Source organism: Falco naumanni, chromosome 4 (genome assembly GCF_017639655.2).
Source record: "Falco naumanni isolate bFalNau1 chromosome 4, bFalNau1.pat, whole genome shotgun sequence".
Taxonomy (NCBI): domain Eukaryota; kingdom Metazoa; phylum Chordata; class Aves; order Falconiformes; family Falconidae; genus Falco; species Falco naumanni.
Window position 1 is genome coordinate 10,341,883 of NC_054057.1, and position 13,175 is coordinate 10,355,057.

General features: G+C 36.9%; 1 protein-coding gene across 2 annotated transcripts in view; it reads left to right on the plus strand.

The window, feature by feature from the left end:
- Positions 1-13,175, plus strand: part of ANKRD28 (ankyrin repeat domain 28) — a 126,434-nt gene that overhangs the window by 86,421 nt on the left and 26,838 nt on the right. For both annotated transcript variants that reach the window (XM_040590072.1, XM_040590071.1), the window contains exons 7-11: positions 2,357-2,499; positions 3,662-3,874; positions 10,112-10,190; positions 10,634-10,748; positions 11,202-11,284. In XM_040590072.1, the coding sequence (XP_040446006.1) occupies positions 2,357-2,499; positions 3,662-3,874; positions 10,112-10,190; positions 10,634-10,748; positions 11,202-11,284 (633 nt within the window). The remainder of the gene's footprint in view (positions 1-2,356; positions 2,500-3,661; positions 3,875-10,111; positions 10,191-10,633; positions 10,749-11,201; positions 11,285-13,175) is intronic.

Below are 13,175 nucleotides of genomic sequence, written 5' to 3' on the forward strand. Positions count from 1 at the left end.
ACCTTACTCAAGGTGACTATTTGCAAAATTTTGTTGAATGAAACTTCTGCATGATGGCAGAGATCTAACGAGTGTCAGTGAGAGGACAGATGTTTTCTGGCTTGTGCTCAGCTAGATGAGAGAGTCTTCTATTTTTCATATAAGCTACATTTATTCCATTTTTAGTCAGTGCTATTTCATACAGTGTTTGGGTGGGAAACTTTTTAATTTCTGATGTTGATCAACCTAAATATTCTTGCAGAAAATAGAGTAGAAAAAGCTTTGAAATCCTTCAAATAAGGAAAAAACCCCTGTGACATTCTCTCTCACGATTCAGAGTGATTTTATGCTGCTTCAATTGTGTGAATAAAGCTTTTCCACCATATAAAACCGCCCACAGAATAGAAAAAGAAGTTACGCTTTTCGTCACTCTACTATAAATAACTTTCTAGGGTTATTTCCATTGTTTCCCTTCCTTCCTGCTTTTCACCCGACTCCATTGCTGTCCAGTTACAATGCTGCAACTAAAATGGACTTCCATTCTTGCGTGCTAGTGTCGCCTTCATTAGTGTATCGGGGATGTCGTCTCAGTGCTTCCCACTTCAAGTTCCTTGCTCTTCTGTTTGAGTGACTTCCACTGATTGCAGCTTGTGTTTTCAATGCAGGTCAGGGATTTTTTTGGTTATTTTCTTCTCCTTAAAGTTTTTCTGCCACTGTTCTGTTCAGTGACTCTCTTCTTTTCCTGCCTTTAATGTCTTCTGTACTTCTGTCTCTCATATAGGGCTTGTTTTCATTCTTGTCCCCATTATATTTGGGTGAGAAGATTAGTATCATGTCTACATTTCTGTTTCTCTTCTTTCCTGCAATACTGAAGTAATTCAGAAGTGAAATATTGCAGCTCTTCATGTTGTGCTGGTATACTGTGTTTCTGATTGGTATAGCTAGGTGAAATGTCGTTCTGTATGTTGGTGGGCATGCAGCATAAAATGGGTATCGTGGTGACTGAATATTTATCAAAATAGCTTTGTCTGTATTCCTTTTGGTAGACACTTCCTATTCAGCCTTTTGCAAATTCTCTTAGTCATTGAAAAAGCAAAGACCCTCACTTGTTATGCAGTACTTTTAAGTACCAAATCCAATCTTCAGTTCTACTTATGTGTTTGACTGGATAAGAATAAGTATTCAGTGTGATCCTCACCACTTTTTGAACTAAGGTAAGGGTGTCACTTGAAAGGTAAAACAAAGAATCCCACATCTGCCTGTACGGGCCAGTTACAAAGGTAAAGCACTCCACGTATTGTGGTCTTTTTAACTCAAGTGTGCTTTTTTATTGTGCAGGCTTTGTCGTAATGATCCGTGTGTTTTCAGTGATGACTTGTTTGGTGGTTAAATTAACAACTGAGCAAGAATGACGGATTTTTTTGGTTACACCGTTTTCATAGCATTTCTCTTAGTGTGCAGTGTCACAACTGCATGCAAGCTAGCAGAGGAGCATGTGAGCATGGTAGCCAGGAAAGCTTGTTGCCCTCTGGAGTAAGCAGTGTGGTGTAGGGACCCCTGGCCCAGCCACGAGCTGGCAGTGAGAGCAACTGCCTGTTATTCAGGGTGGGCTCCCCACCCTCCCTTCCCTTTTCCACCCTCCCGGCTGGAACTTCCCCCAGGTCATCCCTTCCCCACAATCCCAACTCAACTTCCACTCTCCTCCCAGTGATTTAGGAGAAGAGTTGATGCTTTCAAAAGGCTGCGGTTCCTCAGAGGATTGAGTCAGTTTTGAAGGTGGAGCTTTGCTAAATTCTGTATAATTTGGCTCAACATTTTAATGGCTCTGCAAGTTGAAGAAGATGGTCTGGGATGGGAGAGGATATATTTTTATTTAAAAATAGAATATTTTCATGCTTGTTTAATTTTCGAAGTTCGTGCCAAATGCCTTAAAAATCTTAATGGGCATGTTTGCAGTTGGGTGAAGGTGGAAGACTGACAGTCACGTACTCTCTCAAGTTGTTTACAGAAATTTGCAGTCAATGTTTAATAAATATAAAGTTATTTCACCTCTCTAGTCCTCAAATCTTCCCAAAAACTCCTTCTGCATAAGCAGAAGACAAGATTTGTTTTCAATATATAAAATTATTTTTGCAGTATGAATACTATGATTATTAGAGGGAGTATGTAGAAATAATCTCTTCTGGAGATGAACATCTTATGTTGTTTTTATAGTTCATGATACAAATAGAATACAAGAACAATTCTTTATTTTCCAGATTACATACAAATGATAATGTCTTGCTCATGTTATAAGGATTGTACAATTATTAAGTTTGTAAACTTGTGCTGGTTAATATAAAATGCAACTTAATTCTTTTTGTCTTTATTCTTTTAGGTCATATTGAAGTTGTGAAATTACTTGTGGCCCACGGGGCTGAAGTGACATGCAAAGACAAGAAATCATATACACCCTTACATGCTGCAGCATCTAGTGGGATGATCAGTGTTGTCAAGTATCTTCTAGATCTTGGAGTGGATGTAAGGAAGAATAAAACAAAGCGATACATATTTTTTTAGTAATTTGAAATGTTCTTGTTAGTATTATAGCATGCTGTTTATTTAGAGGCAGGTTATGATAAAGTGAAAATAGTATTTCCCAAGATCTTCACTCACATACTTTTTTGTTATAAAACCTCATTCCCCCAAGTAACTTAAGAGCTTTGCAGATTTAGCAAAATTATTTGGAAGTACATTTTTTTTAGTAGGCTTTTTGTTTATTTGGTATTTCTTACTCTTAGTTCATTGGACTGGAACTCAGGAAATAGGAATTCCGTCATTAGCTTTGCTACACAGTCCTCTTTGAACTGCAGGAAATTAAATGCTTTTGCTTGAGTTACTTGTAAAATGTAGTTTTACTGACTTTCTTACACCATGTAGGTTTTGGGAAATACTAAAAGTTGTGAGAAACTTCAATACCTACAGTAAGGAAGACCGTATGAGTGTCGAAATGCAAAATAAATTAAAAGGCTGTACTGCACTTGTATGTAGAAAGTCTGTTAACAACAAACAGTGAAACTGCATAAGAAATCTGCGTTGTGCATCACATTTTAGTCTTACAAGGCTGGAGAATGCTGCCAAAGTTCTGTCTTGAGAAGGAGATCAGAATTCAGTATTGTGTTGTACACAACAACAACAACTTTTACATCTATACGTGTCTGTCCTACTTCTCCCCTGCCACTCCACCCTCCCACTAAAAAAATAATTTAAAAAAAGGAAAAAGAAATAAAAATAAAAAGTCCCTTTAGCCTCTGCTTTTAACGGAAACCCACAAATTCTGTTGGAAAATGATAGAGGTCCATGCTGTGCTTAGTCTGTAGGGTCTATGCACATTGCCACTGTTGACATTTTTTCCATCTCTGTGTTCTGTCAAGTTGCATACTGTGTACAGGAAGCTGGTGTGGAGACAATTGGAGGAGGCTGGCTCGTTTGTAAAGCAATCGTACTCTTCCCCGATACAGACTTCTTGATCAAAGTACTACATCTAGAGCTTGCTTTTAATCTCTGGTTTTGAAGACTTCCAAAATGTGATGAAGACGTTATCTCATGAGAAGAGATTTTTCTTTGTTATAATTAAATGCTACTGTTATACAGGTTTTTGCCTGCCAACTAATCTTGGTTTGTTTTTTTTTTCCTCTGGTAGATGAATGAACCAAATGCCTATGGAAATACCCCTCTCCATGTAGCTTGCTACAACGGGCAAGATGTTGTAGTGAATGAACTCATAGACTGCGGTGCTAATGTAAATCAAATGAATGAGAAGGGGTTTACACCTTTGCACTTTGCAGCTGCATCAACACATGGAGCATTGTGTTTGGAGCTTTTGGTCTGTAACGGAGCAGACGTAAATATGAAGGTAGGTGAATCCAAAGCCATACATTCACTTTTAAAGATCCAGTATGTCTTTATCAGAGGTAACTTTTCAAAGTCACTGTGTTTGGAAGATCCCACTGATGGCTGAGTACTTCTGTGAAAAGTACTATAGAAAAAATGAGCCAGTATGTTGCTCTAAGAAACTTGATCTGAATCTGAATATTTCAATGGAATGTAGTAAATAGCCTAAAAGGATAAAAAATAAAAATGACAATACTGTCTGGTCAATCTTGATTATATTTCAATGTCAAAATTCCACATAATTTGGTGTCCCTAGTCTCTTCATATGAGTAAGAGCCAGTCATACAGAAGAATACAAAAGAACATGTTTTGTCTTATAAATAAGCAGCATTAACAAAATCAAGGATATTTCAGAGAAGTGTGTTCAACAGCTGGGTTTTTTAATTACCTCAGCAAAACTTTGTGAGCAGAGTTAGTATACGTTTTACATCTCTACTTGGTCACAAGCCTTTGGCTGCAGAATATTCCTTAGAATCCAGTCTTAGTAGAACTTCTAATTCACGCAAGCATAAAAGCAAACTATAACCTATATCTCTTATTATCTTCTGAAATGTGTAGGGTAAGGTCTTGAGATGTGAAACCTCCTGTTTTGTGTTAAGTTGCTTTTTACTCTAGTAATGGAAATGTAACTGTTCAGAAATATCTGGTCCATGTCTGATACTTCTGTGTTCAGAAGTATCTGGTGTCTTGACAGGTTTCAGGCAAGGGGAAATAGGAAACAGGAATGAGAAGTGTTTCTCTTACAAAATATCTAATTACCTTTACTGTTGCCCATGTAGGAAAATAGGAAGAATTATCTCTTCTTTTGTTTCTTAAGCAGATTTGTTTAGGGTTCTGCCTGAATTTCAGCACCATCTCGATAAGAGGTGAACATTAGACTAGCTAACATTTCTGTTAAAAATGTCGGGGTTTGTGGCTAGCTTTGTGTAAGATATTTACACTGATTTTCAACTAACTAATTCTAAAATACAATTTTTTAACTATTGTTAGTGAACAATCTGTAGCCCGCTGAAAATTTGGAATTAATTTAAAAATAAGCTGTTTGATGTGGAAAAATCTTAGATGTATGTCACTGCTCACTTCATATGTATTTAAACATGCAGCTCATTTAATGAAAATGTACTTAAACTCAGTTGTGGAAAAATCCATCAGCAAAGTGCCCTGGGGAAGTAAGGAGCTCTGCTACAGGGTTTATTGCCAACTTGTCCTAAGATACACAGATCACAGTTCATTTATTTTTGTTGCCAGCTTTCCACTCTGCATAATATCCTAGACTGGATATGTCTGAGGGCTTAGCCTTACAGGGCTGACTTCTGTCCTACATGATGTGTGTTCTGTCATGAAAAGTAATCCCACAATGTTAAATACATGTATGTTACACAAATAAGAACAAAAGAGAAACGTAAATATTACCAAATACGCTGGGTTGCAAGTGTTTGTGACTTTATGCATATTTTTGATGTAGGAGAAAGAAGCAGGGAGGGCTTAATTTCAGAAGGATGTGCAGCAAGTAACGGCGGTTGGGTTATTTTGGCTACTCATTATCAAATACATTGTAAGTTAGGAATGAAAATGAAACACTTCCAACATTCTGTTGGGATAATTAAACACTGTTAAAGATTGCTATAATCTTTATGTTTGAACTTAAAATTAGAATCTTTGTTTTATGTATGTATACACTGTAGATACTGACTACATTTAGTCAGTTATAACGTTAAGTAACCTTAGAAAATGTTCAGAGAATGGCTAATATCTTCAAAGTGACTGGCAAAGTTCCTGAATCCTTTGAAGTTTATAATGAGGCTGAACTTTTTTTTTTTTTTAGGTGACAAAAAATGTTTTAACATCAGACCAATATATTCTTGCCTTCCTTCCCATTCAATTTTAAGTTATGGGATTCAAAGTAGAGATTTGTTGCTTTCTGTAATTTAAGAAAAAAAATCCTTAGAAGATTTAGTATGGGTAAACCCAGGTTTTCGCTTAAGTTTACTCTGAGATGACAGAATCATTTTTTTCTGAAACATGATAATGATGGGGCTGGGAAATGAAGCCTGAAGCATATCAAAGAGCTGAGAATGTCAGCTGAAGTCTGAGAGCTTAGTAAGATTTGACTACTGAAGTTAGCCTGCTTCAGAAAAAGATGTCTTTACATTGGAAAGGGTTAGTAGCTTTAGCTATAGGTTGGCTGTAATTAAAATGTGTTCATTCACTATCCAAACCATTAAATGCAAAATTAAGCAAGTAGGATTGTGTAGGGATTTTAAGCAATTACAGCTTGAAAACAGCATTTATCCCGTTTCTGTACCAACATGTGTCTCCACTATAATTCTGTTAATAACATTTCTGTGGATTTATACCAGCAAGACTGAATTTGGCCTGTGAGTTTGCACCTGAAGGTGTGAACAGCCTTGCTCTCGTACGTGAAAACGTACCACTTGCACTGTTAAAAAGTGCAAGAACTGAAGCAAAAGAAAATTGTTTCCAAGTCAACTTCTGCTTCCCTGGAAAGATTTATAAGGATAAATCTTGGATTTAATCAGAAGAACAATCCCTAAAAAGTAGCAAAGGGAAACTGAGAGTATGTTGTGTAGTTAAGAATAATTTGTAGAGTTCAAATGAGTTGCTTTTAGAGTGTTCTTATTATTTATTGAAACAAAGCCTGTTCCAGGCCAGTTTCCAAGCATTGAGGCTGAAGTTCAGGGTAGTTCTTACAATTATTATAAGTTTATTTTTCCTCATAATTGTATTGCTTGTGTAATCTGATTTAATAGTCCCCTCCCATGTGCAGCTGTTTCTGTGTTGTTAGAGGTAACAGAGTGGGTGTGGGTGGTGCAGACTAGACAGTGCTTTAGAGCATTTTCTGCTGTGGATGACCTAGTGGGGAGAGCAAAAGGGAAACATCCTTATTTTTGATGGCAGGTGGAGGGTAAGTGCTTGTGCACATCTGTGGGTGCTGCCTCATCTCAAGAAGGGAAAATATGTAGCAGAACATAGTGGAACAGTAGAGATATGTTAGGCTTTTTATCACCTCTGTAGGCAGCGGAAAAATAATTTCATAATTGTTTTTGTAGCCTTGTTATTGTCCGCGTAGTACTGCAGAACAGTGAATCCTGTTAAGTATCGCTACGTACTGCAGCACTCTCTCCTCACGATTCAGGATTTCCATGCATGGAAAAGCATGTTGAAATGAGTACGTAATGGATAGTATTAATTGTTTTATGGGCCCCCTTTGCTGCTTGAGAATTTAGTGACCTAAGTAGAAAAAGTATTTTACTTCCATTGGTGATACTAGAGCATAGGAGTCGTTGCGAGGGAAAGGTTTCACTTGGAAGAATGCTGTGACGTGATATTTCCCCTGACCCTCAGTAAAGCTCAGTAGTCTTAGAACAGTTAATATCTAAGTATCACTTGATAGAACACCTTGTGCTGTGTGTTAATTCTGTCTAATAGCAATTACTGTTCTTAACAAATTTCAGATGATCTTAAGTATGTTGTGGATATATTTTCTCTAGTGATAGAGGAGATTTGGGTGGTTTCTTGCCTATTACCACACTTCAAATTGAGTTTCAATGAAGACAGCAAAAGCTGTCAGTAGTCCATAGCTATTCCATCATGTGCTCTGATCCAATCTGGTCTTTTAAAATCTGACAGCTGTAGTTAACTTAAATATTTACATAGAAGATCTTAAAGGCATAAAAAAAAAATTGAAGGAAAAGTTTTGAAGCTGCCTGCTTACTTATGCAGTCCAGCCTCTGGTGTCTCTGGAAACAGTACTTTGTTCAATAAATAGAGCCTTACTGTTTCATTGCTTACAGAACTCTTTGGCTGCTGGTTCTGCTTTTTTATATCCTTTCCTAGTTGACAGTGTCTAAGAAGGGAATTCTGAATGCAATCCTATATCTAGCAGTTCAGCTTCAACACGGAAATTATCCCCTTCATTTAATTTTATACCTGTTCTGTGTTTATATGTTGATAGACAATTGCATGTTATGTTATTCCTGGGTTGCAAAGAAACCTGAGACTGTTAGACTGGAGAAGAGGCACTGTGGATAATCAAACCCATTGTCTTAGAAATTTACATTAAGTGCATTTTTGAGCAAAGTAAATCTAAAAATCTGTTATTGATTGTACTCTGGGTTTTCATTTACGACTGAAAAATTACTTTGTAGCTTATTTGCTGTCCTTTTTGCAAGATCTCACTTGAGTCATCTAGTTGAGCATTCTCACTTGACCAACACGCTTCTTAGTTTCTAATGCTGTCACATTAAGTTATTCCCTTGTAAGGTACTTTTATTAATGTCCTCAATGAGACTAAGATCTACTTTTTCTGCTCCGTCTTCTTACTCTTAGTTAGCCTTCCTTTGAGATACAGGTATAGCGTATCTGAGCCAGTGAGACTGCAGGCTGCTTTATCTGAGCCCTTAAAATTATTCTATCGGTTACTTCATTATTTCCTTACTTTTTCAAAGTTTCCTCTTTTAAAGTTTAGAACGTTAGATAGCAAAGCAGCTTTTGGTCACTCACTCCAACTAAGCCTATTTTATATGATAGTTTTTCTTTAAATTAATTGACTCTTCAGCTTAAAGGGGGAGAAAAGTGAGGGAAAGAGACACCAGATGTGTAACAATTGTTTTAAAGGAGGAAAAACATTGGACACAGAGAATATGAACAGTTGGATAAAGAGAGCAGAACTAAACAGCGAGGAGAAAGATGAAAGGTAGACGTTAGAAGAAAATTCTATTTGTAAGAAAATCAGAGCATAGGGATTGCTTGGGGAAGTCATTACTTATAGTGTGATTATTTGACCTTTCCTTTAGGCCTCCAATGACAGAGGTTAAATAGATTGTCCAATCCTCAAGTGGCTTTCAACCCTGTTTTCTGTGTTTCTTTGTGTCTGCTATAGATATGTGGATGTGTCTTTTGGATTATTTACGATAAAAGAAATCTCCTAGCTGAAACATCTGGAGATAACTTGGCTGTCATTATAGTGTTTTATTTCTTTCAATCTAGGTCTGAGAAGTCAATGTTTCCCATAATTGCATTGTTGTAGGTGGCATATGCTGCTCTGTACAGTGACACGATTGAAAATTCCACATCCAACTCTGTCTCAAAGGGTCTCCAGCAGACTTTGAGTAACACATCCATAAAAGCTTTGGCATTTGGTTCCAAAGGAAGAGTAAAGATGGGAAGACACTTTGGCACATGACAGCAGTTCATGATATTTTAATACATGTGTTCATACCTTACGTTCCTCCTACCACCTTTGTCTTTTTTAACTTTGTATTTTGTGAACATTTCATACTCTTCAAAGCCAATGTTTAAAATTCAAAGATGTGGTATGCATGTGCATCCAAGACTACTTTTATTTTCTGTGCATGTGATATTTGCAATTTTTTGTCTGCATTTGTAGGAACTTCTTTTCTGCAGTAAAGCTTTCCCATTACCTACAATAAAATACGGAGTGGGGGGCGGGGAATCATCCTGAAGTAGCGCTAGCAGAAGATAATGGGTTTGTAAGTGCACTGAAATTGTGCTGCTAAAAATTGAAGCTCCCTTATGCGTTACTGTTGGCCTACTTGAAGGACATCTTTACTGGGTGAATGACTAAGTGCACATTTGATACATGTGTTAAATGTATAGTACCAATTGTGGTTGAATAGTTCTAGCCTAGGATTACTTGTGGTTTATGATAAATTGCTTGTAAATATCACTTTGCAGAAACTTCCATGAAACACATGAGGTTTTTCATGTGTTGTCTTCTAATATAATGTGTAAACTTCTGTAGTAAATACTGGTATTTTCTTTCAAAAAACAAACTTAATTTAAAGAAACATGGGTTTGGTTTAGGCTTGGGTGGGGGGAAGAGTTGGACATAGGCTTGTTGCTGAAGCTGTGTGCTGTAATCATCCTCTTCGGAGTGATTATCCTAAAGGCGTAACTGAGTGGGCATCACTGAGTTGTCACTCGCAGCTAGAGGAGTGATTAAGAGCAGCTCTTTTGAAAAGCTTGCCATGTCATGCTGACTTGTCACTGCCAGCATCCGTCTTGCAGAAGTGCATAGAAACAATTTAAAGGAGGGAGTAGAGGGGAGACAAGAAAGTGAAAGGATGTTCTTTTTTCTTTTTTTGTTGTTGTTAGTTCTGGTGGGTTACTATTACTGGCCATAAGTAAACACGGGGGGGACTTTTTTCTTTTCCAGAGTAAAGATGGGAAAACACCTTTGCACATGACAGCGATCCATGGTAGATTTTCAAGATCCCAAACCATCATTCAAAATGGTAAAAAGGGGGAGGGAGTAGTTGTGTCATCAGCTTTCCAGTATTATGAGTATTTTCCTCCTCTTGTATTGATAATAAAGTACTGAATTTTTTTCGTATCCAGTAGTAGTTCAGTTAATGGTGGAGTCTGGCATATCTGCTTATGAAGTTTGATAAGTTACATTGAACCGTTTATTTTTCAGGATGCAGGAAAATATATTAATTTCTCTTCCGTAACCCAGGCTGCAGAAAGTTTGTCTCATGTGGTTACGTAATCAAATGCTGCTCTCTATTTTGCTTGTCATTAATACCAAATACTACTGAAAGCTATATAGATTTTAAATCCAAGCAGTCATCAATGGACAGTTATTAATGTTGCTTAGATTATCATCAGTGCTGTTTTTCTAACGAAAGTATCTGTGTGCCTACGTATATTCTTACTTAGTAATTGCTTTTTGTTGTAGGAGCTGAAATAGACTGTGAAGATAAGAATGGAAATACTCCTTTGCACATAGCAGCTAGATATGGCCATGAGCTATTAATCAACACTCTGATTACGAGTGGTGCTGACACTGCGAAGTAGGTGGTTTTACTGATACGAATGCACGCTGAGAGAATTTAGAAATACATTTATTAGATTAACAAGAGTAGTATGATTTTTTTTTTTAATGTTGTCTTCCACTTGAAATAGGAAGTACTTTGTGTGTTATCCTGTACTTCTAAGTAGCTACTCAGTACGTCGCAATTTGTACAAAAACAGAAGTAGATATTCCTCAAATGTATTTCAAGTAAAAGCTCTGGAATTATAGATATATAATAATAAATTATATTTATTAGTATATAAAAAATAACTGACTTAATGCATCCTGCTAGCTTGTAAGAAAGTGTTTAATGCGTGAAGTTTTCCTAAGGCTCAGTATTCTAATTAGGTGGTTTGCTGAACCCACCATGCACGTGCACTTTGGCACAGAGTCATGTTTGTTTTATTTTAATTGTAATGAAACTGTGATACCTGATTATGGTGTGTCTTAGGCGGGGTATACATGGGATGTTTCCTCTCCATTTGGCAGCATTAAGTGGATTTTCAGACTGCTGCAGAAAGCTCCTCTCATCAGGTAGGGTATGTCTAAAAATTGTATAGCTGCTTTGTACTTTGTCTTTTATTCCAGAGGGTAGCTTTTCATTAAGTCTTAATTTAGTAATACATAAAAATATTTATAGTTTACTAGTAGCCTTGGGCCAGTGCTTGTTAAAATGAATGCAAACTTTTACAGAAGTAATTCCTCTCCCCCCCCAAAAAAAAAAATTCATGCAACTTGAAATAATGCATCTGTAACTCTCTAATGCTGTGTTTGTGCATTTTAAGTTGGCCATAGAGGTAGGATGAGTGGTTCAGACAATAATGCAACTTCAAGGAGAAAGACTAATGTTCTCTAAAATGACTTCATGGAGCATCCTCCATTTCCTTTCCATGATGTCTTTACCTTAATCATTCTATTCTACTTCTGTAGTGGGCACGTAATAGCTCTGAAGACTCTGTGGACTGCTACATTAATAAATTGTAGCATTTGTGGTGTATTGTTAATTAAAAGCAGATGGAACTGTACTTGGCTTTCACTGTTTGATTCCTCCCTGAAGTTGTGGCAAGTTTTAAGGTTATTACTTCCTTGTTGTCCATTTTCATCTGGTGTGAATTCTGAGCTCTTTGAACCACTGCAGTTCTCAAAAAGTAGATTGGTGTGAAGAATTGTGGAAGCTTCAGGAACAGAATAAGAATAACAAACTAAATGGTCCTACATTAATCTGAAGGCATTTCATCTTTTTTAAATAAAGAAAAGGGGCGGGCGGGGGCAGAGGGTTGGGGAAGAGGAAGAAGTTGCTTCCCCAGCTTTATATTGTCTGTTAGGGAAGCCTGGGAGAAGAACTAAAGGAGTATAACTAAAACTACCACTGGTAAGGCTTTTTATTTCACTGTCCTGTCATGGACAAGCTTGCAAGGATTTGCTTCAGAAAAGAACTGTCCTGTAGTTTACTATTTCTATTGTGTATGTTCAAAATGAGGACTACTTTGGCTCTTTCTCCTTTCTGCACATGGTGCTGTGCTGCCTGTACCCTTTCTGGAGATTCAGTGTGGCAAAGGAATCCCTGCAGAAGACCTGCAAGTGGTTTCTGTGACTTTCACATGAGTTGAGCAAACGTGAATGTAAATCTAGCCTGGAGCAGATAAGGACTTGAAGAGTATGTTCAGCCTTCAGACTGGAAAGACCAGATACTGCTACCAGCTTATTAGAACATGCTCTTGGTGTGGGGATCGGTATCTGCAGACTATGTACCCTTTTGCTTTTATGAGGAAGTCTCATTTATGTAAATTAAGAATATCTGATTTTAAAATTTGTTAATATTCATGTGCAGACCTTAAAAGAAAAAAAAAAACAAACAAACCCACATCAGTCTGCCTTGTCCCAGGATTGAAAGACATTTAAGTTGTTAGTGGTGTTAGACGAGCAACCTGGGGATGTGGAAAGTCATCAAAGACTACTTTCAAATTAGATTGGTAAATTATCTTAAATTGTTTGCTGTGTAGCACTGCCTATAGAAATGGGAGGAGGCTGTAGTGGTATATATATACAAAACCTCTATTTTGGGGCATAAGGAGTAGGAGAACTGTCTTGAATAGTAGTACTCTTAAATAACACATCCTGTGTTGTTCACTATTTATCGTTGTTGAATAATTCTTAAAAAGGAAAAAAAAAAAATTTGCATTCCCAGGCAAAAGTACCAAAACTGGAGATTTAATGAGTAAGTTTTGTTACACGAGAGCAAGACTTTTAGGAGAATATAGTTGTTTTCTCAAAGCAAAAGTGTAGCTTTGAAACATGATTTAAATAGTAATCTTCATGTCAAAAGATATGGTTACCTATGGAATTGCACAGTTAAACTTTGTGGTCTCAAATTTGAAGTTCCATAGTTCACACATTTTGATAAGAGAAATTTACAACATTCTCT